Raw genomic sequence first — 26,948 nt, forward strand, 5'->3', positions numbered from 1 at the left:
AGGAAGAAGAGACTGTGCATTCACATAAACTCAACGAACATTGGACTTAAAGAGGTTAAGCAAGTTTAACTCAGATTTCTCAGAGCTAAAGCTTTTAAAAGGGAGATAATGAAATCTGAGTATGTTCAGAATTTATAGAAGCTTCCTTTTCATTGGTTTTTGTTTTGTTTTGTTTTGAGGACCATCACTACAGGACTCTGATGGCTCAGCAGTTAAGAGTCCGCCTGCAATGCAGGAGACCCGGGTTCAATCCCTGGATCAGGAAGATCCCCTGGAGGAGGGCATAGCAACCCACTCCAGTATTCTTGCCTGGAGAATCCCATGGACAGAGGAGCCTGGCAGGCTACAGTCCACGGGGTCACACAGAGTCAGACATGACTGAGTGAATAGGCGACAGCAGCAGCAGCTGTAGGACCAGCGTTTGGGACACTGCCATCTTACCACTGTCCTCTTATCTCTACTCCCGGTTTGTTTTTTTTTTAATATAACTGTTACGTTTTAATTTATTTTTGGCTGCCCTGGGTCTTGTGTTGCTTTGTGCGGGCTTTCTCTAGCTGTGACAATTGGGGCTACTCTCTGGTTGAGATGCGCAGGTTTCTCATGGCCATGGCTTCTCTTTTGAGGAGCACGGGCTCTAGAGCACAGGCTCAGCATCTGTGACTTCGTTGCTCTGCAACGTGAGGAATCTTTCCTGATCAGGGATCGAACTCGTGTGCGCTGCATTGGCAGGCGGATTCCTATCCACTGTACCACCAGGGAAGTCCCACCTCCCACTTCTCAGTCCATTTTCCCGAGGCATGGAACCGAGGATATTGTGCTGTGTACCTATCTCACCTCCTCTATGGGGCAAAGAGCTCTGCAAGGTCATGAGACCTGCTCAAGAAATCAAAAAACACTTATTAGCTGGACCATCACAGTACTACTCTATGTTCGTGTATTCTTGAAACTACATAAAGAAAGTTTTTTTAAAAAATGAATAAAAAGCAAAAACAAAACACCTTGAGGGCTTCCCAGGCGGCTCAGGGGTAAAGAATCCACCTGTCATTGCAGGAGACATGGGTTCCATTCCTGATCCAAGAAGACCCCACATGCCGAGGAGCAACCAAGCCACAGCTATTAAGCCTATGTTCTAGAGCCCAGGAAACACCACTACTGAGCTCACACGCTGCAACTACTGAAGCCCTCGCACCCTCGAGCCTGTGCTCTGCAACAAGAGAAGCCACCGCAACGAGAAGGCCACACACCGCCACTAGAGAAAAAGCCCATTCAGTAATGAAGACCCAGCACAGCCAAAAATAATTATTCTTAACCCCCTCCCCCACAAAAAGCAAAATACTTCAAGGACCTGCCCTACTTAGGGTGAGGATGAGCACCTGGCCAGAAACAAATGAGCAGGGTCCTCCTCTTCTTGGAGGGGTCCTTGGAAGGCTGGGGGCTGCCGCAAAGCAGAGCTGGTTAAGAGAAAGCCTGGAGGGGTGGGAGGAACTATTTTCAGCTGTTGTACTGGAACGGAGAGCAGCCATAAAGAAACAGACTAAGGAACGGCTTCATGGAACAGGTGTGTTGAAGACTAGGAACCAGTATTTGCTAAGACCTGTATGTGCCACACCTATACAATTACCTTCCTATCTAAGCCACACAGCAATCCCGAATCACCCCCCACCCCCTCTTTTTTATGGCTGCATCAGGCAGCATGTGGGATCTTAGTTCCCCGACCAGGTATCAAACCTATCGCCCCCTGCGGTGGAAGTATGGAGTCTTAGCCACTGGGCCGGCAGGGAAGTCCCTCAGAATCATCTCCTTTCTACAGCTCAGGAAAATGAGGTACAGAGAGGCGAAACGACTCGCCCCAGTCATACAGCTCCATCAGGAGCTAACTCTAAGGCCTGTGGAAGTGGAGCTCAGCCCGGGAGGATGGCCAGGACCCATGACCCGCTCCCTCCCCTTTCACTTATTTGGAAAAGATAGACACACGTACAGTTCACAGTTAAACAAACTAGATGCTATGGTAAGCATTTGCTGCATCTTGCACGTTTCTAGCATTAGAGAAGGAAATGGCAACCCACTCCAGTGTTCTCGCCTGGAGAATCCCAGGGACAGGGGAGCCTGGTGGGCTGCCGTCTATGGGGTCGCACAGAGTCGGACACGACTGAAGTGACTTAACAGCAGCAGCAGCAGCAGCACGTTCTTAGATCCCACATGATTTGACCCCTTTCTCCATCGACATCTCAAGATCCACCTTGTTCTTCTCCTGCTCGGTTTTCTATGACCTGGTCGTGCCGTGAGGACACAACACAGTCCCCTCCCAACCAGTGTTTAGGCTGTTTCCATGTCTCGCCATCACCACACAGCAGCAAGTATCCTCCAGGTACACATACTTCTAGACATTTCTGCACGCACATCCACCAAGTAAATTAGCAGAAATGGAGCTGCTAGTTCACAGGAGAGGTACAGTTTACAACCAGACAAATAGTGCTATTTGGAGGTAACAGGAATCTGAAGGAGAAAGGCAGTCAACCTAAGGGAAAGGATAGTGTGACAGGCTTACTGGAAGGAAGAACCGAGGGTGGCCACACCTCACAGCATGTGGGATCTTAGTTCCCCATCTAAGGATGGAACCTGTGTCTCCTGCAGTGGTAGCGAAGATTCTGAACCACTGGACCACCAGGGAAGTCCAAGGACTGAGGGTTTAAGTGTAGGAATTATCGCTGCTGCAGGAAGCCTTAATGGCTAAGTTTTATTTTATATACACACAGCAGAGGTCAAGGTCTGACACTCAGCTACTGACGAACTTTCCTTGGTTTGATCATTAGCCAGTGGGCCTTCTTTAAGACAGAGGATTCTCTAAGCTGGACTCCAGGGGCAGAGGTCTGGCCAGTCCCACCCAGCAGGAGTGGGACAGCTCAGAGCGTTTCTATCTAACATGCACTGCAGGCTGGACTTCTGCTCCCAGGCACTTTCATATGTATCAGGTCATGCTAACACATCCAGAGGTTTTCCTCTACAATTCCTCCCCACACAGGACTTCCCACCAGCCCCTCACCAGCTCTGAGCCTAGGTTATGTCCTCTCCCTCCCCGGCCCCCATCTCACTCAGCGAAATTCCTCATCCCTTAAGGAAAAGTTCATCTTCTCTAGAGGCCATCTCAACCAATCCAGGCAGGACGTTACTCGTACTCTGAAAAGGGACTTGAAGCCTTGCTCTGGCCTCAATCTGGGGATCAATTTGTCTCTTGCAACTGGACTTTAGCTTCTAGATAGGAGGGGCCCAGCTGGCCCTTGTGGTAAGCAAGCGGGTAACGAATGCTTATTGATGGAACTTGCCGCTTCCTAAGATGGTTTCCCAGAGATGCCCCCCTTTGGGCCCCCCGCCCAGCAGGGACCAGTCCCGGCCATACCTCGGAGGAGAACATGGTGGCACAGGTCCCAATGCACCAGCAGACCACAGGCTTGGTGATGCGGCCCTCCTTGATGCCCCGGCAGATCTTATACTCCTCCGTGCCCCCTATCTGCCAGGCAACAAGAAAAAGCCCCCAAGTCAGTGGAACCCATTCTGAGTTGCTCCAAGAGCAGCAATGCAGCAGGAAAATCTGTCCTGAGTCAGGCAGGAGCCCGGGTTATCAGGTGTCTGGAGTTCCAACTTGAAGATGAGGGAACAGGGGCTTTGGTCAAATAACAGCCTGGAAGATGGAGATGAGAGATGCAACAAAGTATTTTCAAAGGATGATGGGTATCCTTGGAGAGTTCCTAGAACTCCCCCTTCCTGATCTAAGGGTATGAGATAATTTAGGACCAGATCTGATCAGGGGCACACATCAAAGAGGTTCTTTGACTCCAGCTATCCACTCTACCCACCAGGGACAGACTGGGGCCAGCCAGGGCCTGTCACTTTCAGTTTTATACATAAACAAAATGCATGACTTTCTTAAAAACCAAAACACCATGACTTTTAGAAAAAGAAAAAAAATTTTAACAAAACAAAACAAACTTACCTCTCCGAGAACCACAATCATTTTGACTCCTGGAGTGTCCTGATAACGTAACACATGATCCATAAACGTTGAGCCGGGGTACCTGGTGAGAGCAGGAGATGCAGTGAGGTGAGGTGTGAGTACAGGTGTGGGAAACACACGTGTACTAAGAACACTGGAGTTTTTTGTGGGTGTGGATGCTCAGTGAGGGTCTGGAGATGCCTCAGGAATAATGGGGAAGGGGAGGTAGTAAATGGAACACAAGGGAAGGGAAGGAAGAGGAACTAATAAGCGCAGAGAAGTTCATACGGCAGTAAGAGACACGTGGAGGGTGCATGTGGCTGGTGATTTTAAAATACGTCCACAGGGACTTCCCTGGCGGTCTAGTGGTTAAGACTCTGTGCTTCCACTTCAGGGAACACAGATTTGATCCCTGGTTGAGGAGCTAAGATTCCACATGCTTCTCAGCATGACCAAAATAAATAAATAAATAAATAAAATATGTCCATAAGTTCCTTTAAAAAGGTGGAAACTCATGCCTCTCTTCCTGAATTTGGGTCGTTCAACACTCTCCCCTGCCTAGCTCATTTTGGGGGAAGGCAGCCAAGAGCAGTGGCTGGGGGAAGGACTCTCAGACATCAGGGCAGAGGCCCACCTGCCAGCCACCTGCAGCCTGCCCACCTCTGACCACCTCAACAGAGACCTCCCGTGCACCTGCCAGAACCTCCCAACCAAGCCCTGGATCCTAAAGCACAGGAACCATGAGGATACACGTTTATCACTGCAGTCACTTTGTTTTGGGGTGATTTTTAAGAAACACAGCAATAGATGATGAATGCCGCGTGCCACGCTGCATCCCAGGCTATTGCTAGAAGGTCTATGTATAGGCCGAAATATTTTAATTTTCTACTGTCACATGAGTTTGCAGAAGGACTTAAGGCCAAGTAGGCTTCAGATCTCCAAGGTCCTTTTGACATACTCAGCAGCATTTAAATCCCAAGAGGACAGTATAACTGGCAGCACGGCCCAGGCTCGTCAACTTGCAGCCTTCTGTCAGGGAGCACCAGGGGGCTAGGGGTCCTAAGACCACCTCCCCAGAGACCTCAGCAAAAGTCCCTTCTCACTCAGGTGTTCCATTCGGAATGATCTGGGAGGGCCAGCAGGGTTGACAAGGTGGCTCAGTCTTAACAGCTTTTGGTTTCTAGGCCGAACAATAGCAGCAGTAATGACAGGACAGTAGACAGTAACAGCAAACATTTATCATGGCAGCAAGTACCAGGCATTGCTCTAAGACATTACTCAACTGATGACCTACTATTGTTCCTACTAACAAAAAATAATAAGAACACGATTTGCAACATAGTAAGAAATATATATATACACGTCTCTGCTCCCAGTTCCTGGCACAGAGCTCTGAAAACCCTCGCTATCTGAGTGACAGGGGTACTAACAGCATCTTTTGTTCTAATATTTGGTCTTTGGCACTGGTTCTGACCCAGCACGCATAAAACCTTTGTCATTTCCTGAGTCACGGGGGTGGAGAGCAGTGTGTTTTGTTTTCATGAGGCAACTCTTGGCAGGCTGGTACAATGTGTTCAACGGAGAAGGCACAGAAGCTCCACGCACTCTCCACGCCATGACCTATCTCCCTCTTCCACCTCGTTGCTCCTTAGTTACATACTTTTGTAATAACCCGGGAAACCTGTGAGTAAATTTTTCCTGAGCTCTGCAAGCCCTTCTAGCAAATTATTAAACCTGAGGAGGGAGTCATAGGACCACCCTTCCCCCTCCCCACCCCCCACTGACTTATAGCCAGAGCTCAGAAGTACCAGAGGCTGGGGTTTGCAGAGTCCTAGAGGACCAAGCCCTGAACCTGTGGGACCTGATGCTATGATGCTACTTCCAGACAGACAATGTCAGAATTTAACTGAACTGTAGGACCCTGAGTTGGGGTATCTGCATAGAATCAGAGAACTGCTCAGTGCTAGAAAATTATTCTTATATTTGTGGCCAGAAGTGTTAAGTGCAGTAATGAATAAAAGAATAGTTTTCTCTTTCCCTCTTTTTTTAATTTGGCTGCCCTGCATAGCTTGTGGAATTTTAGTTCCCAGACCAGGGACTGAACTGGGCCCTTGGCAGTGGGAGCTTGGAATCCTAACCACTGGACCACCAGGGAAGTCCCCTCCTTTTCACTCTTATTAACTACAGTTAACACCAAGTATTTACTAAGCACCAGGCCCTGTATTAGTCTCATTTAATCCTCTAAACCCAGGAGAAGGAAATGGCAACCCACTTCAGTATTTTTGCCTGGAGAATCCCCGTGGACAGAGGAGCCTGGCAGGCTACAGTCCATGGGGTCACAAGAGTCGGACATGACTTAGAGACTAAACCACCACCACCACCACCACCCATCCTCCAAAAACCTCCAGTGGGGGATATTACTCTACTCATTTGCTCTATAAGGTTGATGGAGGTCTAGGGAGGGTTGGTAACCTCCCCAGGATTGTAGCAGCCACCCCCTCCCTGAACCCTGCTACCCCAAACACAGAAACTAGGATTTGAACCCCTTGGGCCCGATTTCAGAATAGGCCCTGCTAAGCACTGCCCTCTGCTGCCTTCCTCTGGCCACAAATCAGACAGAATTACCCCCAAAGCCCAAACGCCTTTTGAAACACCTTTTTAGGGAGTTTGGGATGGTCATGTACACACATCTATATTTAAAATGGATGACCAACAAGGACCTACTGTATAGCACATGAACTCCGCTCAATGTTATGTGGCAGCCTGGGTGGGAGGGGAATTTGGGGGAGAATGGATACATGAATATGTATGGCTGAGTTCCTTCAATGTTCACCTGAAACTATCACAATATTGTTAACTGGCTATGAAGGTGGAAGTGTTAGTTGCTGAGTTATGTCCAACTCTTTGTGACCCCATGGACTGTAGCCTGCCAGGTTCCTCTGTCTATGGAATTCTCCAAGTGAGAATACTGGAGTGGATATCCATTCTCTTTCCCAGGGGAGCTTCCCAAACCAGAGATCGAACCTGGGTCTCTGGCATTGCAGGCAGATTCTTTACCATTTGAGCCACCATTGGCTATATCCCAATACAAAATAAAAAGTTAAAAAAGATCACCTGTCCCCACCAATGGCCACACCCTCGTAGACGCCATCCGTGGTCCGAGAGATGATATTGTTGAGCTCGTTGGACATGCCGCCCGAACGTGAGACGTAGGCCACGCTGCCTGGGCGGTACAGCTTGGAGGCCAGGATGTTGTCCAGCATCCCGCCGGTGTTCCCGATCTTAAAGCACCCGGGCTTGATGCCACCAACCTGCCGGGGTGGAAACTTCAGTCAGGGAGGAGGGCAGGCTGAGTGACCAGAGAGCTCTGCCGAGTCACAGAGCCCAGGATCGCCCACCCAGCCCACCCTGGCCGGTACCTGCACATGTGGTTTCCTGCTGAGGAAGATTCTTCTCCCCCTCAAGAGACATTACCCAGAAAAAAGGAGCCATGTGTATACAACGTGGCTTATAACTGCAGATTCAGATGTGCACACTCAGGGTTAGGTAACCTCTTTTGCTCCAAAAGGACAACCTCATCCAATAAAGGTTTCTGATGCAAGCGAGTACTTTGCTCAAGATCACCCTCCACCTCTGAGACAAAAGGTCCCTAGGTCCCTGGCTTAGCTCAAAAATCTTAGCTTCAACCAATTTTTTAGTGTAACAACTAAATAAAAACAAACAACAACAAAAAACATTCACAGGGCCATTTTTTGTTACAAGAAGCAGCTTTGTGTCAAGAATAAGGCCCCTAGGTAGATTTCTCTTTGGTTCACAGTTGCAGGAATGAATAATCAGAAACCATTGTATGGTTGTATGAGGATGGACAAACACTTAAAAGAAAAAAAGCTTGTTAGTCCCTTGAAACTATAAAGGGGATCTGGTCTGGGGAGACAGCCCTTTAAAAAATTAACTGGAAATGGACAGGGAATTCCCTGGTGGTCCAGTGGTTAGGACACAGTGCTTCCACTGCTGGGGCCTGGTTATGATCGCTTTTTGGGGAAGTAGGCTCTCTCAAGCTGCAGGGAGCAGTCAAAACAAACAAGAAAACAAACAAACAAAAACTGGCAATGGACAGACTGACTTTCAGCAGATACTCTCTCAATCTTTTCAAACTAGATGGGAGATAGAAGAGTCAACGATGAGCTTTCTGAGAGCCTGGAAGCAGAAGGGACACTCACAGTGGCAGGTCCAATGATGGTCACTCCCTTCTGCTCTGCCTTCTTGATCAGCTTCCTCGTGAGGGCCTCAGGGATGCCTTCGGCTATGATGGCGATGGTCCGGATCTAGAGCATGAGGGACAGTTACTGTTTCACCACGTGAGACGACGAGGCAGCAACCTTTCCTGAACCCACCTCCCAGACCCCTCCCAGGAATAAACATGACAATATGCACCTCCTTCTTCCCACCAGCATCTGGTCATCCAACCCTCCCCCAAGAGAGGCACCTGAAACTGCTCTCCATTGGTTACCATCACAGTGAGTCCGTAACCAAGCAGAAGCAAATGTTCCAGAAAACTTGCTGTAGTCAAAGCTGTTATATTCTCGCCCATCCAAAAACTGACATGACTCAGCCCCACCTGTCCAGGTGCCTGATTATAAATCAGCTATAGGAATAAGCTGCATGACAGAAACAGGCTGTTTCCACACTTGGACCAGAGAGTAGGCTAAGGGAAAAGCCAGAGCGGGTGGGGTTGAGTGAGAAAGATCCCACACAAATCTTTTCTATAAAGGGTAAGATAGTGTATGAGGGTTTCTTGGTCATATGGTCTCTGGGGATAACTAGTACATTTTGCCTTCAAAGCATAAAAGCTGCCATGGACAATGTGTAAATGAATGAGCTTGTCTGTATTCCAATAAAACTTTATTTACAACAACAGGCAGGGGGCTGGGTTTGGCCCTTGGGCTGTAGTTCACCAACCTGTACTCCAGATTAGAAAAGCTGCTCATTTTTAACAGGTATGTTTGGTTTTTTTTTTTTTGCTTCATCTAGATAACAAAACAAGTTTATGTTCTCTAGTCATAAATAAGTCAGTTCTGTATCAGACAATAATTTTGAACAGAAAAATGACTATCTTAATCTGTAAGAGCTCTTACAAATCAGTAACATAAAAAGATAAACACCTCAATAGAAAAAATAGAAGCGAGGCCACATCACAGAATGCAAATGGCCAACACATATTTTCAAAAGCTCATTTTAGTTAATAATCAAAGATATGCAAATTAAATAGAATGCCTATCATTCTGTCAAGTATATATGTTCTTTAAATCCAAGCATTCAGTGTTGGCCAGGGAGGCCTGGTATGCTGTAGTCCATAGGGTCACAAAGAGTTGGACACAACTTAGCAACTGAACAACATCAACAGTGTTGGCAAGCAGGATGGATCAAAGGCTTTCAAAGCTGCACATTCTGGTGCAGCAGTGTGACTTTTAGATATTCACGTGGGAAGCAATGAAGGACATATGCTCATCACGAGACTTGAAAAAGCAAAAATGATGTTGCTGGTAAATACTGATGTGGAAAGCATCACTGACAGAGAGGGATTATAAAATAGATATGTTATTCCATTTGTTCAAATCCAGAAAAAGGTACGGATAAGGATGTACACCAAGTCAGCAACCATGTTTCTGGAGATATTCTTCCTCTTCTTACTTATCACCATTTTTCCCGACAACAAATGTGTAACAATCCTACAATAAAAATAATGCTTTTGATCCTGTTTTCAAAACCAGTCTCAGCATGAACAGCACCTGGTGGGGACGGATGATCCTGGACTCTGCCAGCCCGGGTGAGCAGCCACCTACCCTCAGTGACCACCTCGCCTCCTAAAGATCAAGTCTCCCCCCACTTTCACCCAAATCGCTGGCCAGTTCTGAGTCCCAAGGCCTTTGTCCCAGGTGGACACCATTCAGGACGCCCCCGGCCTCCCGCCCCCAGGGCGCAGTGAGCTACCTGAGCGTAATTCATGGTCTCCATGGTACTGTCGTAGGCTGAGCGCAGGGAGGCGAAGTTGATCAACACGTCCACCTCCGGGTGCTTCTTCATGGCATCAGCCATGTTCTTGAAGACGGGGATCAGGATCTCCTTGTGACCCCAGTAAAACTTCTGTTTGTGGTCCCCGCTGTGAGAAAGGCAGAGGAGGGCTGAAGACACGGTCAACCTGCCGGGGCTCAGGAGGAGCTTCACCCAGAAGGTAAAAAGGCAGGGTCACCAATTTCAAAGAGTTTAGTTCATGGGAAAGAGATCCCCCAGAAACATCAACCGCCCCCATGTGAGATGGGTAGATGCCTCCCCAGCAAGGGGGCATAAGCCAAGGCCCCCCAGCTGTGTCGCTGTCAGAGGAGATGTGATGAGGACCTCCCACTCGGTGGTTGCATCCAGCCTCCCTGCCCTGAGTGACTCACGTGAAAGGGTAGACCATGGCGGCCACCGAGGGCTCGTCGCGGGAGCAGACGTAGTCAAAGTCCAGCATGCCCTGCACAGCCCGGGTCTGCATGCCCCACACGATGGCCTTGGTGTGGCGGCTGAAGAGGGTGGCGCTCTTTCCTGGTGGGCAGAGACACAGCGAGTGCACCCAGTACACACACCCCCAGGGGCTACCTGCCAGACCCCTCCTTGCCCCAGGTCCAGGGAGAGTGACTCATCAAAACTGCAAAGGAAGGCAAGAGGATGGAACTCGGACAACCTGGGGGACGACGCGCCTGGATTTGTTCTGCAAAGAGGTAGCAGAGAGTGAGAAAAGAGCAGAGAAGTCCTGCCTGGCTGGCAAAGAACTCAACAGTGAATAGACAGCAGAATTCCTACAGGAAAGGTGTGTATATGCAAATAAGGACTTGATCAAATTTTTTTTTGGCTGCGCTAGGTCTTCGTTGCTGAGTGCAGGCTTTCTCTAGTTGCGGGAGCTACTCTCGGTTGTGGCGCATGGGCTTCTCATGGCGATGATTTCCCTTGTCGTGGCACACAGGCTCTAGGGCACAGGCTCAGCAGCTGCCATGCGTGGGCTTAGCTGCCTCATGGCATGTGGAATCTTAGTTCTTGGCCCAGGAATCCCCTGCACTGGCAGGCGGACTCTTAACCACTGGACCATCAGGGAAGTTCTGATCAATTATTTTTAAAGTCATCTGAAAAAAAAAAAAGTTAAGTTCTCCCAATCAGAGTGACTGAAAGACATGTTTTTTTCTAACTTTGGTGTGGGGGCGGGGGAAGTGGGGGTGGCGGGAGGCGCGGCCATGCTGCTCAGCATGAAGGATCTTAGTTCCTTGTCCAGGTATTGAACCTGTGCTCCCTGCAGTGGAAGCATGGAGTCTTAACCACAGAACCACCAGAGAAGTCCCGTGGACTTTTTATTTTTTAATTGAAGCACAGTTGATTTACAATGTTGTATTAATTTCTGCTGTATAGCAAAGTGACACAAATACACACACACACACACACACACACACACACAAGTACATATATGTCTCGCAGGACACTGAATATAGTTCCCTGTGCTATACAGTAGGATCTTGTTGTTCACTATAAGACTTCAAACAGATCCCCAACAATCCTTACCACCTGTGAACTTGGACATAAGCCAGCTCATGTCAGGATTTGAACCTCTAGATTCTAGGTCAGTGTAGGTGCAACGAAGAGGTCTGTTGTAGGCTTATCTCATCCAGCGTCCACCTGACCTTCCCACAGCCTCCTCCCAGCGGCTTTTTCCTGCTCCTAGAGGGGTCACCAGAAGGCAGGAAAAGGCAGAGGGGATCGGAAGCTGGCAGTCACCTAGAGCAGGCAGGTCACCTGACCCTCCCGCTCTCAGCTGGCAGAAAGTAGCCCTCAGGGGAGGTTCTCAGCTCTCCCCCAAGAAACATAATGCAGAGAGCTCAGGGGCATTTAGTATTAATTAGCCTGCTGTACCATCACTGGCTTGGCTAACCAAGTTCAAGGTCTAATTAAATTAAGAGGGAGTTTCCCTAGTGGTTCAGTGGTTAAGAATCCGCCTTGCAATGCAGGGGACACAGGTTCGATCCCTGGTCAGGGAACTAAGATCCCACATGCAGAGGAGCAATAAGCCCAAACGCCACACCAGAGCCCATGCGCCACAACAAAAGATACCGCCTGTCGCAAGGAAGATCCCAGATGCCACAACTGGGACCTGATACAGCTAAATAATTTTTTCTTTTTTTTTTTTAATGAAATTAAGAGATCACCTTCCCCAGGCACGGAGGATTTACATCCCCGTGCAGGCTCGCCTCTTCCATCACAGCCATAAGCTTCTCATGACAGAAGGCTCCCGATGGTGCCAACACCCAGGATTTACTGTGCCCTGGATCCATCTGGGTTCAGTGAGACATGAGATCACAGAACAAGTGAGGCCACCTCGTCTAGTTCCCTCACTTTCCAATTCCTGCAAACTGAAGCCCAGAGATGCCAAATGACAGAAACTGTAGGTCATCTAGCATCAAAGTCAGGATTACACAAATACTAACGTGAGATGCAGCTCAACTGTGCAAGTGAGGAGGGACACAAGCCAGCATTGCCCCACCCAGCCCCCCATTTCCAGGGACCCCCAGGACAAGGTCTGGAATCTGTACCAACCCACATGCACTCCTAGCTTGAAAAGGGCAGAACTGGAGCACTCAGCACACAGAGAAGACAAGCTGAAGGTGGCGATCCTCAGCCTGCTAGAAGCACAGAGGCCCCAGAGAGAGCCTGTGCTTTGGGGCTAGGCCCCCACAAAGCTCCTCCACTGGCTCCCCTGTCCAGGCCCAACTGCCCCCACCTCCTGCCCTCCTTTCCCACATAGCTCAGGACTGACAGTAAGACCAAGCCCATTTCTCCCTCCACCCCACCCCCACCCCGGCCAAGAGCTCTCTCACTGAGAGTCTATTCAGGGCTCAGCCTCAGGTCTGGTTTTCTACGTAAACAAAAAATGTTGCCAGAGGCTGGGAGGAAGGGCTACTTGACCTCCTCTAGTTACCCCTTTCCTCTTCTTAGCAAGGGGTCACAGGTCATCCTTAAGAGACTACCATTCCCCAGATTTTCCACAGCTGTGAATATCAGAAAGTTAAATGGGAGACCTGACACTTTGCACTGATGCATCTATCCACCTCAGTGAACCTAGTCACATGCGCACGCGAGTGTGAGCATGCACAGATCATGTCCCTGCTAAACAGTGACCTCACACACACACAAAGCCCAGCCTACATGGACTGTGCACCCTTCCGGGTCTCTCTCTCTCCTTCTCCATCCTGTGTTCCACTCAAACCCCAGAGCAATCTGAATTTGTCCCAGGTGCTAGGAGCTCTGGGATGCAGTTGGCGGTGGTGAGACTGAGATGGGAATAGAAAATGAAGCCGTCATGGGATGCAGAGAATCAGGTGGTCAACGGCTCCCCTCCTGGCCCGCTGGCTCCGCCACGCCCCCTTCAGTTTCCATGGCTTCCTCCTGGGCTCCACTCCCCTCTCCAAGGCAGTGGGCCTGGCTCCTGCCCCTCCTGCACTGTCCACTCCCTCCCACGTATGAGCTGGCAACAATCCCCAGAGCAAGGAAAGCAGGGGCGTGAAATAAAACAGGGGTGGGAAGGGAGAGGGAGCGAAGACCAGGACTTGGGGGAGGCTACATGGAGGCAGGGACAGAAAAGATACCAGACAACGCTGCAACCCACCAGGGACGGGGAGACAGAAGCACACAGTAAAGACTGTAACCCACTAAAAAGCCACACGCGGAGCTGGGGGCATCCTACCTTGCAGGGGTCTTGGACTTGGGACTGAATCTGTCAAAGAAAATGACCAAGGCGACTGAGTGACCCGTTGATGGCCGGAGGCTTTGGAGGGAGAGGGTGGGAACAGGGAGGGGTTGGTGGACAAGCCTCACCGGGCTGCCACCCTCACCATCTCTTGTCTGTTCACGACAGACAGGGGCCCAGCCAACAGAAGAGCGAGCCCCGACCAGCAGAGTGGAGGCAAGAAGGGGCAGAGGGCCAGAGGGCGCAGAGAGAGGAACGAAAGCACCGAGGCTCAGAGGGTGCATTGGACACCAAAGGCCCAGGCCTGCCCTCCTAATCCTGTTTTGTCCCCGGGAAGCAGGGGACATCAATGAGATGATGAGGCTGAGAGGATGGACCTGACTGTGTGCTGGGGACAAAGCAGACGTTTTAAGGACTTCCAATGCTGAGAGCCTGGAGCCAGTGCCACTATTTCACAAAACACCTCAAGCACACTCTGTCCGTCCCAGGAAGAGACCCAGTGGTAACTGACATGGGCTACCTAGTCCTGGTGGCAAGGGCTGGCTGGCAGGGATCAGGTCTCTGATGAATCAGAGGAGGGAGAGATGAGCGGGCACATCAGACGGGAGGGCAGACAACGTGTGCCCTTGAGGTGCACTCCCAGGAAGGTGAGACCCAGGATGGTGTGGGCAGGCATAAGAGTCTTCTGCCATCCTGAGCTTTGGGCTCCTGCCATCTGCTCAGGGGGAGGGCCTGAGGGACCTTCCCGCCGACCTGGTACTCCTGTAACTGTCTCCTCCACAGCCCACCAGCCCAGATCACACACCTCATGGGAGGGGGCAGAGAAGACAACTGAGGAGTGGGCTGACCCTGCTCGCAGAGAAGGCTCCGGCCACCACATCTTCGTGTCCCATTCCTATCCCACGTGCCAAGCCCAAAGCAAAGCCCAAACTGCTTCCATCCACCTCTGCCGGCCCAGTGGGGTCTCAGAAAGGAACAGAGGGTTCTAAAACCACCCTGGGAGTTACCTTGGGGCATGGCAGGTTTGGCCTTCTTGGCAGGTGCCACCTCATCAGTCCTGGACTCAGAAAAAGATGCCGTCCTGCTGGGGGCCGGAGTCTGGGGGGATAAGCGGGAGAGAGTAAGGGTCATGGAGAATAGCTGGGAAAAAAGCCAGTGGTCCTTAAGGCCCCAGAGAACTCAGGTAATAAGGACGACGCACAGCTCTGTTCTCCACAAGATGCTTTCAAAAGTACTATGCTAATAACCCTCTAAGATAGGAATCAGTAATGTTCCCAAGCTATAGACAAGCAAACTAAGGTTCTTGGTGATAACTGCCGAGGTCCCTCCCTCCGCAGGATTTGAACTCGGGTCTGATTTAAAAATCCCCAATCTTTCCACACCACCACCTTTACTAGGGCAGGAATAAAACCAGCAGAGATACAGAAACTAACCACACACAGCCTTCTCCCTGTACCTCCCCAAGGTCCCCAAAAGGTGGGGACTGGGCCCCGGATCGGATGGGGTATGAGGGGCAACAAAGATGACTGCAGGCTTTGCAGCAGAGGAAGACTGGCACCTACTGAAGTGCTCCCGCTGGCGTTGAGGAGGAAGTTTGCGGTGTGGGCCGCTGTGGGCGGCTGATTGGGGATGGGCCGATGGCCCAGGGCCATGCCCACGATAGCCGTCATGTGAGTCTCAGTGCCGAAGACATGAATGGGGATCCCAGTGGTCTTCCCTGTGAGGAAGGAAAAGCATCCATCACTTGAGTCTCCTAAGAAGTGCCCATGGCTGCAGGACTCTGCCAAGGCCCCTTCTGAGCCCTGGCCGTGTCTGGCACCTTCTGTGCAAGCCCAATTATCCCAGGACAAGTTGGTGGTCATTTTCTTCACCGCCAAACAAATCTCTGTAAAGACTACCTGCCAGCAAGAGCATGAAACGGCTTTATGGACGCCCTCCAATGACCACAGCATCGTGAGAGCCTGCCCTCCTCCTTCTCTGCCCCTGTCGCCTGTGGCCATCGCCCCACCGACCCCAGGCCCGGCCTCTGTTCTTGAACACCTGGGCCCCTCTCCTCTCCCCAGGGCTCTGCCCTGCTCCTTCCTCCACATGGAGCTGTCCCCTGGCTGTCACCCGGCTCAGCTCAAGTGTCACCTTCTGAGAGAGGCCCTCCCTGATCTGACAGCCGCTCCCCTCCACGCCGCCCTGCCTGGAGATCCCCGGCAGACAGCATCTTGTTCCAGCCACTGTTTACTTGTCTTAATGTCCCCGGAGTTTAAGGCCCCAGGGGTGACTGGGTGACATTCACTGAGCTGTGAGCCCACAGCATGTCTTCAGTTTTAGGTGAGAACTAGGACTTGATACCACTTCAAGTGATCCAGGTGGGTGTAATGTTTGCCATGGATCCCAGATTTGAGAAACTGGGAAGGTGGAAAGGTCTGGTCTCTCAGTCAGAGGGCCCACTCACTGAGCAGGAGTGTCTTACATCCACCTCCCCTCTGTCTTGTCACCTGCCCCCCAACCCCCGCCTTATCTCCCTCCACCCCCACCCCCTCACCCCTACCCCCACCCCCCACCCCTCACAAACTGCTCTTGGCACCAGAGCTGCGCTTCCCTCAAGACCAAAGCCCGCTGGTTCGATCAGGTCAGCTCAGAGAGACCTAATCTTAGTCCTCGCTGATGAGACGTGGTACCCCAGTTCTTGAAAGCCCCGAGTCTGAGGTCTCTGGAGCCTGCAGGAGGCGCCCAAAATGGAGAAAGAAGAAAGGAAACCCAAATGGACCCATGCCCTCACTTCCCTCAGCTCAGCAAGGGGGCAACTCCTTCCTGTTCTACCAGCTATTGGATCCCTACCTCCATCCAGGCCTGGACACTGACCCGTCTCCCTCCCTTCGCCCCTCAGTCTGGGCCACTGCTCTGTCCTGGAGCTGCCACAGCCTCCTGGGTGGGCTCCTTGCTTCAAGCTGGCTGCTCTGGCGGCCTTATCTCCACCTGGCAGCCTAAATAGCTCTCAGCCCTAAGTCAAATGGTGTCGTGCCTCTGCTCAAGTCTTCCAGCAGCTGCCAGGGTCATGCCCAAGCGCCCACGGGACCTGTACTAGCCCCACATGGCTTCTCCCTTGGCCTCTCTGCCTCCAACCTCCGCCCCAGACCCCTCAGTTGGCCCCACCTCAGGGCCTTGGGACCTGCCCTTTCATCTGCAGACACCCACCACCAACTGCTCCCTCTTCTCCTCAGATTTCTGCTCAAACGCCACCTTTCTGGCCAAGCGCTCTCTGACTGCCTCATTTAAAACTGCCCTGTCCCCTCCCAGAGGCCACCCCTTCCCAACCTGGTCCTGCCTCATGCCTCCTGAAGCTGCAGCCACTGTCCTCGATGACACAAGGGCCTGCTGCCTGTCAGCTGTCGTCTGTGGCCGTGACCTCAGGGCTCAGCACAGGGCCAGGCGTGCTCAATGAACAGCTGAATAAACTGCTTTCCTGCCCATTCTGAATTTAGGTTTTGGTCAGGTGCTGTGTGTCAGAGGGCACAGAAATGCAGCAGAAGCCAGCTGTCGCTCCGGGGAGTGAGGTGGGTGGTGGGAGGAGCATGGAGACATTAGAAGACTGACTTGCTTAGGAAATCCCGAGGAGGCAAGACACTCGGGGTGGGAGGAACAGAAAACATTCCCCCATCTTACCGACTTCTCCCATGACCCGCAAGCCCTCCTGATAGTTGGGGCCACCTCTTCGGACAAAGATCGTGACCTCGTGCTCCTTCAGGGGACCCTGGTAATCTCGAATTGCTCTCACGATGCCCTAGAAGGACCAAGGGACAACACTCAAGTGATTAGAAAGAAGGCAGCAGGTGGGAGGGGGGATCGGGATGGGGAATACGTGTAAATCTATGGCTGATTCATATCAATGTATGACAAAACCCACTGAAATGTTGTGAAGTAATTAGCCTCCAACTAACAAAAAAAATAAAATAAAATAAAAAATAAAAATAAAAATAAAAAAAAGAAAGAAGGCAGCAAGAAAGCAAGCACTTACAACCATGGGAAACAAAAGTCCCAGGGCTGCTGGGACTTTCCTGGTGGTCCAGTTGTTAGGACTCAGCGCTTTCACTGCCAGGGCCCCAGGTTCAGTCCCCAGTCAGGGAACTGAGACTCCATTAGCTGTGCTATGCAACCCAAAACAAAACAAAAAAACCCAGGGCTGCTTCTCATGGACCACAGAAAGACCCCGGCAGTTAATAATTCTGTGAATAGACTGGACTATCCCCAAGCAACCCAAAGGCCCAGGACTGGTGACCACTGGTGATGGTGCTGAGGTGAGAACAGGGGGTACCCAGGGGTGATACCCCTCAGTGCACGGGCCACTGGGCCTCCAACGCTGCTGTTGATCAGTCACTAAGTCGTGTCCAACTCTTTGTGATCCTGGGAGCTGCAGCACGCCAAGCTTCCCTGTCCTTCACTATCTCCAGGAATTTGCTCAAACTCATGTCCACTGAGTCAGTGATACTATTACCATCTCATCCTCTACCTCCCTCTTCTCATCCTGCCCTCAATCTTTCCCAGCATGAGGGTCTTTTCCTTTTCCAGTGAGTCGGCTCTTTGCATCAGGTGACCAGAATATTGGGTTCTCAGATGCCAGTGGGGCTTTGCTGGTCTCTCACCCCATCTACAGCTGTTGTTTTCTTACTGTAATTTTGGGGGAAGCTCTATACCAAGATCCTATGCAAGAGCTGTCGGGGTTATCAGGACAAAGTCTATTTCACTATGTCAAAGTTCTACAAAAGCTTTTCCAAGTGACTTGGGAACAGCTGTTGCAATGGGCGTAACTTTCGAAACGTGGGCACATGCACAGGTGTGGACCAGTTTTGTCTGGGCAGATGGAGGGCGAGTTTATGGAGTCTAAGTTCCGTCATTCATGGCATTTCATGGGAAGCTCTATACACAGTGCCTGCTCCAGACATAACTGCCCTTATCACTGGTGCTGCCTTTATGACAGGCCTGCTTGGAAGTTAAAACAAAGCTGTTGAGATCCACCTGTGTCACATTTATTTGTTGAAGCAGGTCCAATTAGGGACCTGTTTTAGGTAAGACTAACAAGGCCTTGTCCTCTATTCCTTGAGAGCTCAGACTTGCAAGACTAACATTTATTTAAGCATTCTTCTTTTTTAAAAATAACATATACTTCTGATTTTTTTTTTTTTTTTTGCTTTGCCAGGCCTTAGTTGAGGCACATAGGGTCATTGATCCTCATTATTGCAGCATGGGGGGATCTAGTTCCCCGACCAGGGATCAATCCCGGGCTCCTTGCTTTGGGAGCACATAGTCGTAAGCCACTGGACTGCCAGGGAAGTCTCAATCTATGTATTATTCTCCAAGCTTATATGGAACTACCAGATGGCGGACGTTCTTCGGAACAGCTGCCCTAAGCACCTGACAGTATGGGATAGTAAGTGGCCTCCTAAGGCAGCCACCTTGAAGGGGAGGAGTCTGGAAACATGTGAGCTCTCATTCTTCTTACTGGCAGTCACACTCTTTAAACTGGTGCCCACGGCCCTGACCTATGGACAGAGACCCAGGATGACTGGCCTCTGACTGGATAAGCAGAAGGCCTGCACCCCAGGGCATCAAACACTTCCTCATGCCAACCTTTTGGGGAAGGGGCAGATGACTGGGAGACAAAACACCAGGAGGTGCAGAGAACCCAGTCCTACCATGGAACATTGGAAATGGGGTCAATCAAGCCAGTTCTTTTAAGAATTGGTCCTGAAACAGGAAAGGCAGAAATTCACCTTCTCCCCATATTGCAGGTGAGAGAATTACAGCTCAGAGAGGGTCAGCTGCTTGTCCAGAGAGACACACAGCTTCAGAAAATCCATCCCAGGGTCTTCTGCATCCCTAGGTCAAGACCGCCCCCATCCTGGCCTGGGTAACTCATGGGGACCTGCTTCTGCCCCAAATCTTCTTACAGAAACTTCCCTTCCCTGCTTCCCCGCAACCCACCACGTTCCCCTGCAGCTCTTTACCTTGAATGTGGCAGCCACGTTGGTGAAGTTTGCGATGCTGCCTCCGATGATGAGGATCTTGCCTGGATTTGGAACAAGAGAGAAGTCAAAAAAGGGTTAGAAAGGTAGACTTGGGCGTCGTATCAGAAATCCAACTGAGGTCCCCCAATTGTTAGGAGATACCAGTGCAGAGGTGGGGAGCAAGCTGGTCTCTCCTGATATAGTTTTATCAGCTCAACCCTACCTTACCTACGTCTCCGAGCAGGTGCTTAATCCAAACCTGCATAATCTCTGCAACATTCCTAGCTGGCATCGAGAAAGCCAGCATGGTTTCTGGACACCCCTGGTGGGACTCTCTGTCTGGCTCGTGGGAAGGGGAAATGGTATCTGTAGTCCCAAAACACAGCACAGGTGGTAAGGGGAAGTTGGGAACCACACAGCCTGAATAATAAAGGTGTAAGCAGGCCACGAAGAACTGAATTTATAGCAGTCAGCAAAAGCATGCCGCTGCCACACCTCCGCTGCAGCCTCCCTTGCACCTGCTCCCAGGACTTCATGTATCCACCCCTTCCTCACCTGCCTGGAGCCCCCAGAATGACAGGTGCTGTCACTGCCTGCCACAAAGTCAGGGCAACCTCGGTCCAGAAGTTAAATGATGAGCCCCAGGTTGCAAAGGACCAGGACAACCTCATGCCTCCCAGCCCAGCCAAAGCTCTTCCCACCCCAGGACACTAGGCCGGGCCAAGGAACAGCTCGTGTGTCTCACCATCTGGGTGCTTCTCACGGGTCATAAGGGAGAGGATCGTCTTGGCATAGTCATAGGTCTGCTGCTCACTGGGGGCACCCGAGTACTCCCCGTAGTTCGCCAGCTCGTTGACACCTCCCAGGTCGCAGATGGTGTCACTGCCAGGGAGATAGGGAAGTCAGAGCTGGCAAAAGGCAGCAGCCTGGTGCCTGGGGGGGGCCACACAGACACCCCTGAAGCCTTGAGACCAGGCCGCCTCTGGAAGCGAACTCTCAGCCCTGAGACCCTCAAGCCCCTCACCAGTCATAGTTGAAGGTTAACTGTGCTGCGTCAGACCCTCCTAGGGGAGCACCCTGCCAACCCTACATGACATTCTACGAAGTATGAAAATATAACTATTGCTGTTGTTTAGGCACTAAGTTATGTCCGACTCTTTGCGACCTCATGGACTGTAACCTGCCAGGCTCCTCTGTCCATAGGATTTTCCAGCCAAGAATACTGGAGTGGGTATCCGTTCCCTTCTCCAGGGGATTTTTCCTAATCCAGGGATCAAACCCGAGTCTCCTGCATTGCAGGCAGATTCTTTGCTGCTGAGCCACCAGGGAAGCCTGTGACTACTGATACAGGTGCTAAAACACCTGGAAGGAGACACACCGCGGTGACACACTGGGGCGTGGGCTGGGGACACGACCTGGTTCACTTCCCTGATCTGTGGTAGCTTCGTATGGAGCACCTTATTACTAACGGCAAGAATTAAAACTAAAAATTTAATTCTGAAGCAAAGAAGACGGTTTTGGAGACATTATGGGTAGGCCTTTCTGGGATGCCCTGAGGGTTCCTGCTCTGCAACCAGAGAGGGGGATCAAGCTCTGTGGTGAGGGGCTTGAATCAGGCCACACGTGGGAAGCCTGTGGGGGACCCGACCGTCAGCCCCTTAGCAGCCCCTTCGGTCACCTGTACACGACAGAGGCACCCCCTCCGGCCACCATGGTCCAGATTCTCCCCTTGGGATTCAGCAAAGTCAGCTTCAAGCTTGCCCCACTTTTGGCGTCCAGATCTGCGATGTAGGCTTCCTGGGGACCGGAGAGCAACAGGTGGGCCCTGGGGGCACCTCCTTCACCAGGCTGCAAGACCCCAGGACCCCTCCCTTTCCCCTGGAGCAGTAGGAAAAGGGCCTTCATTGTCCTCACAGGGTCAGGCAGAAGGGTTTGTGTGGGGCCTCATGGGCCTGGGACAAAATGGGATGCTGTCTATAAGCATCAAAACCACTGCCTGGAAACAAACTTCCCAACTCCTTTCTCTCTAATTTCAAGTCCCACTAAGTCACTTGCTTCTACCCTGGCCCCACTCCCAGCATCTCCCTGCCTAACTCATTACATGCCACCCTCCCCCAGCCGGCCAGGCCCCATCCGTCCCCCCAGCCCAGACTCTTCCCCTGGCCTAGGTTCTGTCACACGTGCCTGATCCTGCTGTGAGGATCTCTCCGAGGATGGGGTGGGAAGCAGCAATTAAAATTCTCAGCAAGTGGCCAAGACAACTATCTTCCTGACAGGATCAGGGGGAGCCACTCGGAATTACTGAGAAACAACAAATCAAGTTATGAGCCCAGGGAGGTTGATTGAGAGAGGAGTCTAAAAGGATTTCTGGCCAGGATTCAGAGGCTTGGCTCTCTCCTACCCCCACCTCCTTTGGGGTTTTAAGAAAATTAAATGGCTCGACCTTCCTTTCCTGCCAAATATATAGCTCACAAGGGGGTGGGGGGAATGCTCATCTGAGATTAGTCACCCCGCCCGGGCCCCCCCTCACTCTCAGTCTCCTCCCCATAGCAGCCTTACCTCTGGGTAAGCCTCCCGCCCAAAGGGAGGCGGGAACTCTATGTCACCCCACTTCACTTTGCAGATGTAGTCGGCAGTGGCATCCACCTTGGCGGCCAAGTCAAGGACGTAGACGCCATCTTTGGTCACAACTTTAAGAAAAGCAGAGGCGATCGGACATGGGTACTAGCAGAGGTGACCGTCCACCTCTAACCCCCTCCTGGCTTTCCCACACACCACTCCCATGGGGGCCCACCCAGGCCTCACGACTCTCCAGCTCAACAAGAAACCAGATTGGTTCTTATGGAGACACAGCTCTTCGCTCATTCAAGGAAAAACAAATTCTACAAGACCACCCCTACTCCCTGATCTTGTATAGGTACTAGGGCAGAAACCTCCGCTTTAATTGCCATGGCAATTTTTAAGCATTAGCCATTCACCCATCCACAACTCTGCTATTTAAAAACAAAAAAAGTGTTTCAAGCACAATGTCTAAGGCCCCTGGGTGGGCACCTCAGGGTCCCTTAGGGTCCAGTGAGAAGTGGGAAGAGGGGGAGCTGTGGGTGCACCGGGCCCCCCACCAGCAGGATGCATTTACCACCACCTCGCTGGAGTCCACTTCCCTTTACCCAGGGCCATTGCGCTAATTTAGTTAGCACAGAGCCATCTGGTCCATGAGAGGGGCTACATCTCCCAGATGGAATCTGAATCAGGAGTCTGACCTCAGAAGCCCTGGGCAGAGCCAGCCCACACCACCTGCCTCTTGCACAACCCGAGAGCCTTCACCAAGGTCTTTCCAGCTGTGGGGGTCAATGATTGACTAACTCCTGGAGTGGGTGGAGGGGAGGGGGGCCTCTGAGACACCAAGAGGAAGGGAGGGTCTGACTGATCAGGTAAACGCAGGGGCAGCCCAGCTCACGGGAGAACAGCCTGATCCACTGGCAGGAAGAGCCACCAAGCAGAATCAGACCATAACCAGGACTTCCCCATCACAGAAGAAACTGGAGTTGGTGAAACAGAAGGATGATCACAGCCTCCTGAGAGCCTGGGGAATCCCTCTGCCCCCACACACCTGTCTGCTCTGCCCTCTGCAAGCGGTTGTGTGGGCCCACCCCAGCAGAGATAGTTACCAAGGGGGTTGATCTCGAGGTAGGTGAAGTACAGATCCTCATAGAAATTGAAGAGGCCGGAGATAAAGCTGGCCAGAATTCTAGAGGGGGAGACAGAGAGGGACCATCAGTCCACGAGGGAGCGGGCTCAGCAGCCATCTCTCACTGCTATTGACAGCTCCACTCCCCAGCACCCACTCTGCTGACCCCTCCCTCTCGTCTCCAAACCCTGCTCCCCAGATGTCACTCTTCAGCCACTGAGGCGGAAAGAGGCTGTCAGGCACGGAACAGGAGGGGGGCCCACGCCAGACAGACAGGGGCAAGGAGGTGAGGAATGCTGACGGACATTTCAGTCTGAGCCAGCCTCGCCACTGCCCCCACCTCCCTCCTGGGGACCGGGAAGGACTGTGACTGCTGGCTGCTCCCCATCTTCCAGCCAAAGGCTGGTGTTGGGTAGCCAGTGCCCAGACAGGGAAGACCACTCCGCTTGCCCCCCTCTACCCAGAGCTGTCAGCCTTCCCCGTTCCTACACCACCACCACCCTGCCATCCTTCTCACTCAACTCTTTCTTGTCTTCGGGGGCGTGGACAAGCAGGTGTTTCTTGATGTCCTCGGGATTCAGCTTCTCATCCACGCCGACGAGTAGTTTCTGGGCTTTGGCATCCACGTCGCCCACGTCCACCCCACCCTCGTGGTGGAACAGCACATAATCCCCTTCCCGGGTAGCATAGATGCAGACGTAGAACTCCTCATCCTTACGAGGGAAGAGGGCACCATATGGGTGAGGGGCCCAGCCCCAGTAGTATCATTTCTAAAACCCCACAGACACCTCCCCCCGGGTGAGACCTCAAGGACAAAGAGGCCACTGCCTTGCTGGCTGACAGTCCAGACTGGGCCAATGTGACCTGCTCTGGGGCAAAGGTCCTCCCTTCAAGTCCTTCTCACTCCAGCACTGGGAAGTCCCCTCTGTTACCAGCGCTGGTTCCTTTCTGCTGCAAACTAAGCCCTTCCCCTCATCTCTGAACTCCCCACTCTGCAGCACCCTCAGACCCTAAAAACGCAGCTTCAGAGACTCTGGTTGCTCTGACTTTTCTCCAGCAGCTTGATTTCTCCTTTCATCAATTGAGGATCAACAGGCACAATGCTCCCAGAGGGCGAAGACCCAGCTGGGAGCCACCTCACACATACCTGAGTGTGGGGGACAAAGGGCTCGATCAGGAAGTTCTTGAGGAAGCCTGTGGCCTTGCCAACCTATGGAGATTGAAGGAGATACAGCTCAGGCAGATGGCACACCTTACTCGCGGGGCAAGAGGAGGAATGACCCTCTGCTCCTTCCACCTCACCCGTCCATCAGAGGTGGGGCCCCAGCACTACTGCCACACCACCTGCCAGAAAGAGATCTTTCCAGAAACTAGGGCAATGGGGTCACAGACCCTTACACTAAAGAAGTCTTCATGAGACCCCCTCTTCCACCCCCCGCCCTTGTGCCAGCCACACTCTGACACTTCTAAAATGTCTCGCACCTTCTGTTCCACCTCCTCTGGAGGGTGACAAATGAGCTGGAATGTGGTCCCGCCCCCCAAAAGCATCGATCCGGAGCCTCTCCCCCTCTGCTGTCCCACAGATCACGTGCTCGGACAAATCAAGGTTATCGATCCCAGAGCTCAGGCAGGGAGACCCAGCCTCAGGCGCAAGGAATGGCTGGGGAAAGGAGAGAGAATGGAGCTTGACAGGGAAAACTTTTCCTCACAGACTTTCCCTGTTGACGACAACAAGCCTGCAGAGCTAATCAGTTTGAGTGGGTCCCTGGCGGCAGCCGAGGCGAGACAGTCCTCACCCTCCCTCCCTGCATGTCCCGAAGCCCCCGCCCGCCCATGCGTGCGTCATTGCTGAGTCAGGGACCAGTGATCCATCAGAGGTAATGAGCTGCTGCTGCCCGGGCCAACACTGCTGCCAACTCAGAAGTCCCCAGTGTCTCCCCCCGACCCCTGACAAAGCCAGCTAAGAAGGAAGCATGAAGACCTCCCTGGGGGCACTGCTCAGCACCCCCCAACCCTGCTGTCCTCTCCCCAAAGGCCTGGGGGTGTGAAGGTCAAGATCCCTCCACCCCCAAGCCCATGTATAACTTCAGGGATCCCTCTTTACCCAGGAAAGCCAGAAATGGGAAATTAACAAGAAGAGTTGATTTGAGGAAGCCCGGGTAAAAAGGAAGATGGCTCCATCACCACCTTCATCCTACTCTGGGGAGATCAAGTTAGAGAATAGCTCAACCCTGATCCACAGTCACCCCAGATGGGACAAAGCCAGGTGTGGACAGCACATCCCCGGCTTAAGCCAAGCCTTGGTCCACTCCCTCCCTTCAATTCTCCAGCTCCCTTGGGGAGAAGAAAAAGAAATGCAGTTTTATTTCTGGGCATCACTTAGCCTTCCTAAGCCATATTTCCCTTCAACTCTCTTACCTACAGAGTTGAAATTAATCAACAAGCTGGGAGAAGGCAAGAACTGAATTGATTCTTCAGTGTTGATTGTCTCCTCCTCGGTTCTTGGCCCAAGAATGTTTCTGCCTAAACGATTCTGCATCTCCCTTCAAGTTTGTTTTTTTTTTTTAAATCGTTCCCTCTTCTGTATGCAGGTCATGGTGAGCTACCCTACCCTTTCTGGTAATTGAAAAGAAAGGAGCTCCCAAAGTAGGTCTCAGAGTCCCATTTCCATGACTGTTGTTAAAGGAACAGACTATTTTGTCCTGGCTCGGGTTCCTTAGGCTTAGCTGCCCTGCAGCATTTGGGATCTTACTTCCCTGACCAGGGATCGAACCTTCATCCCCTGCACTGAAAGGCAGATTCTTAACCACTGGACCACAGAAGTCCCTGTATTACTTCTACTGGTACAGCACATCTCACCATTCCCTGTAAGGGGAGCTCAGAATGAGCATCCAACTGGCCCTACTACATAAGTCAGCTCTGCAGGACTCCTGCCCTCCCCAGCTTGCAATCGGACCAGTCGTGGGGGTGATCCATAGGGTTGCAGATCTGGAAGCAACCATGTTTGCTTCTACTACTACAGCACACCCACCCCAACCCTACACCCAGACTCACTGTAGCCTCCTGTCCCAGGCGTGGCTTCAGCCAGGACTTGACTCCATCCAGAGTGAGGTTGACCCCAACTAGGCCCAGCTTTCCACGCCGTTTGATCAGCTGGTCTGGCTTGACCACCAAGCTCTGGAACAAGAGAGTTGGTTGGTTGGTTCTGTGTTTTGGCTGAGCCATGTGGCTTGTGGGATCTAGTTCTCCGACCAGGAATTGAACCCAGGCCCTTGGCATTGAGAGCCTGGAGTCCAAACCCCTGGAACACCAGGGAATTTCCAAGAGGGGTTTGTATTTAGAGCAAAGGAGAGGGGAGAGTTAAGAGGTAATAGTCTAGGGCCCCAAAGCACAGGATAGCCTGGGTGGCTTCCAATTCACCCCACTCCCAAAGTAAATTCCACCCATCTTCAAGGTCAGCTCCCAGAAGCTTCTTCACCTATCCCAGCCAACATCTTTGACAAC

General features: G+C 51.8%; 1 protein-coding gene across 4 annotated transcripts in view; it reads right to left on the reverse strand.

Annotated features, from left to right (window-relative positions):
• The window catches only part of ACLY (ATP citrate lyase), a 42,863-nt gene that overhangs the window by 10,216 nt on the left and 5,699 nt on the right, over positions 1 to 26,948 (reverse strand). For 2 of the 4 annotated variants that reach the window (XM_061144005.1, XM_061144007.1), the window contains 18 exons: positions 26,499 to 26,621; positions 24,592 to 24,654; positions 23,967 to 24,157; positions 23,425 to 23,504; positions 22,316 to 22,446; positions 21,435 to 21,553; positions 20,502 to 20,638; positions 19,757 to 19,818; positions 17,418 to 17,535; positions 15,323 to 15,477; positions 14,768 to 14,858; positions 13,758 to 13,787; positions 10,435 to 10,576; positions 9,983 to 10,151; positions 8,212 to 8,316; positions 7,106 to 7,302; positions 3,992 to 4,073; positions 3,398 to 3,508 (listed from right to left, as the gene is read on the reverse strand). In XM_061144005.1, the coding sequence (XP_060999988.1) occupies positions 3,398 to 3,508; positions 3,992 to 4,073; positions 7,106 to 7,302; positions 8,212 to 8,316; positions 9,983 to 10,151; positions 10,435 to 10,576; positions 13,758 to 13,787; positions 14,768 to 14,858; positions 15,323 to 15,477; positions 17,418 to 17,535; positions 19,757 to 19,818; positions 20,502 to 20,638; positions 21,435 to 21,553; positions 22,316 to 22,446; positions 23,425 to 23,504; positions 23,967 to 24,157; positions 24,592 to 24,654; positions 26,499 to 26,621 (2,106 nt within the window). The remainder of the gene's footprint in view (positions 1 to 3,397; positions 3,509 to 3,991; positions 4,074 to 7,105; positions 7,303 to 8,211; positions 8,317 to 9,982; positions 10,152 to 10,434; positions 10,577 to 13,757; positions 13,788 to 14,767; positions 14,859 to 15,322; positions 15,478 to 17,417; positions 17,536 to 19,756; positions 19,819 to 20,501; positions 20,639 to 21,434; positions 21,554 to 22,315; positions 22,447 to 23,424; positions 23,505 to 23,966; positions 24,158 to 24,591; positions 24,655 to 26,498; positions 26,622 to 26,948) is intronic. The other 2 variants (XM_061144006.1, XM_061144008.1) reach the window with 1 other exon arrangement.

The sequence above is a fragment of the Dama dama genome, chromosome 5 (genome assembly GCF_033118175.1).
Source record: "Dama dama isolate Ldn47 chromosome 5, ASM3311817v1, whole genome shotgun sequence".
In the NCBI taxonomy this organism is placed as follows: domain Eukaryota; kingdom Metazoa; phylum Chordata; class Mammalia; order Artiodactyla; family Cervidae; genus Dama; species Dama dama.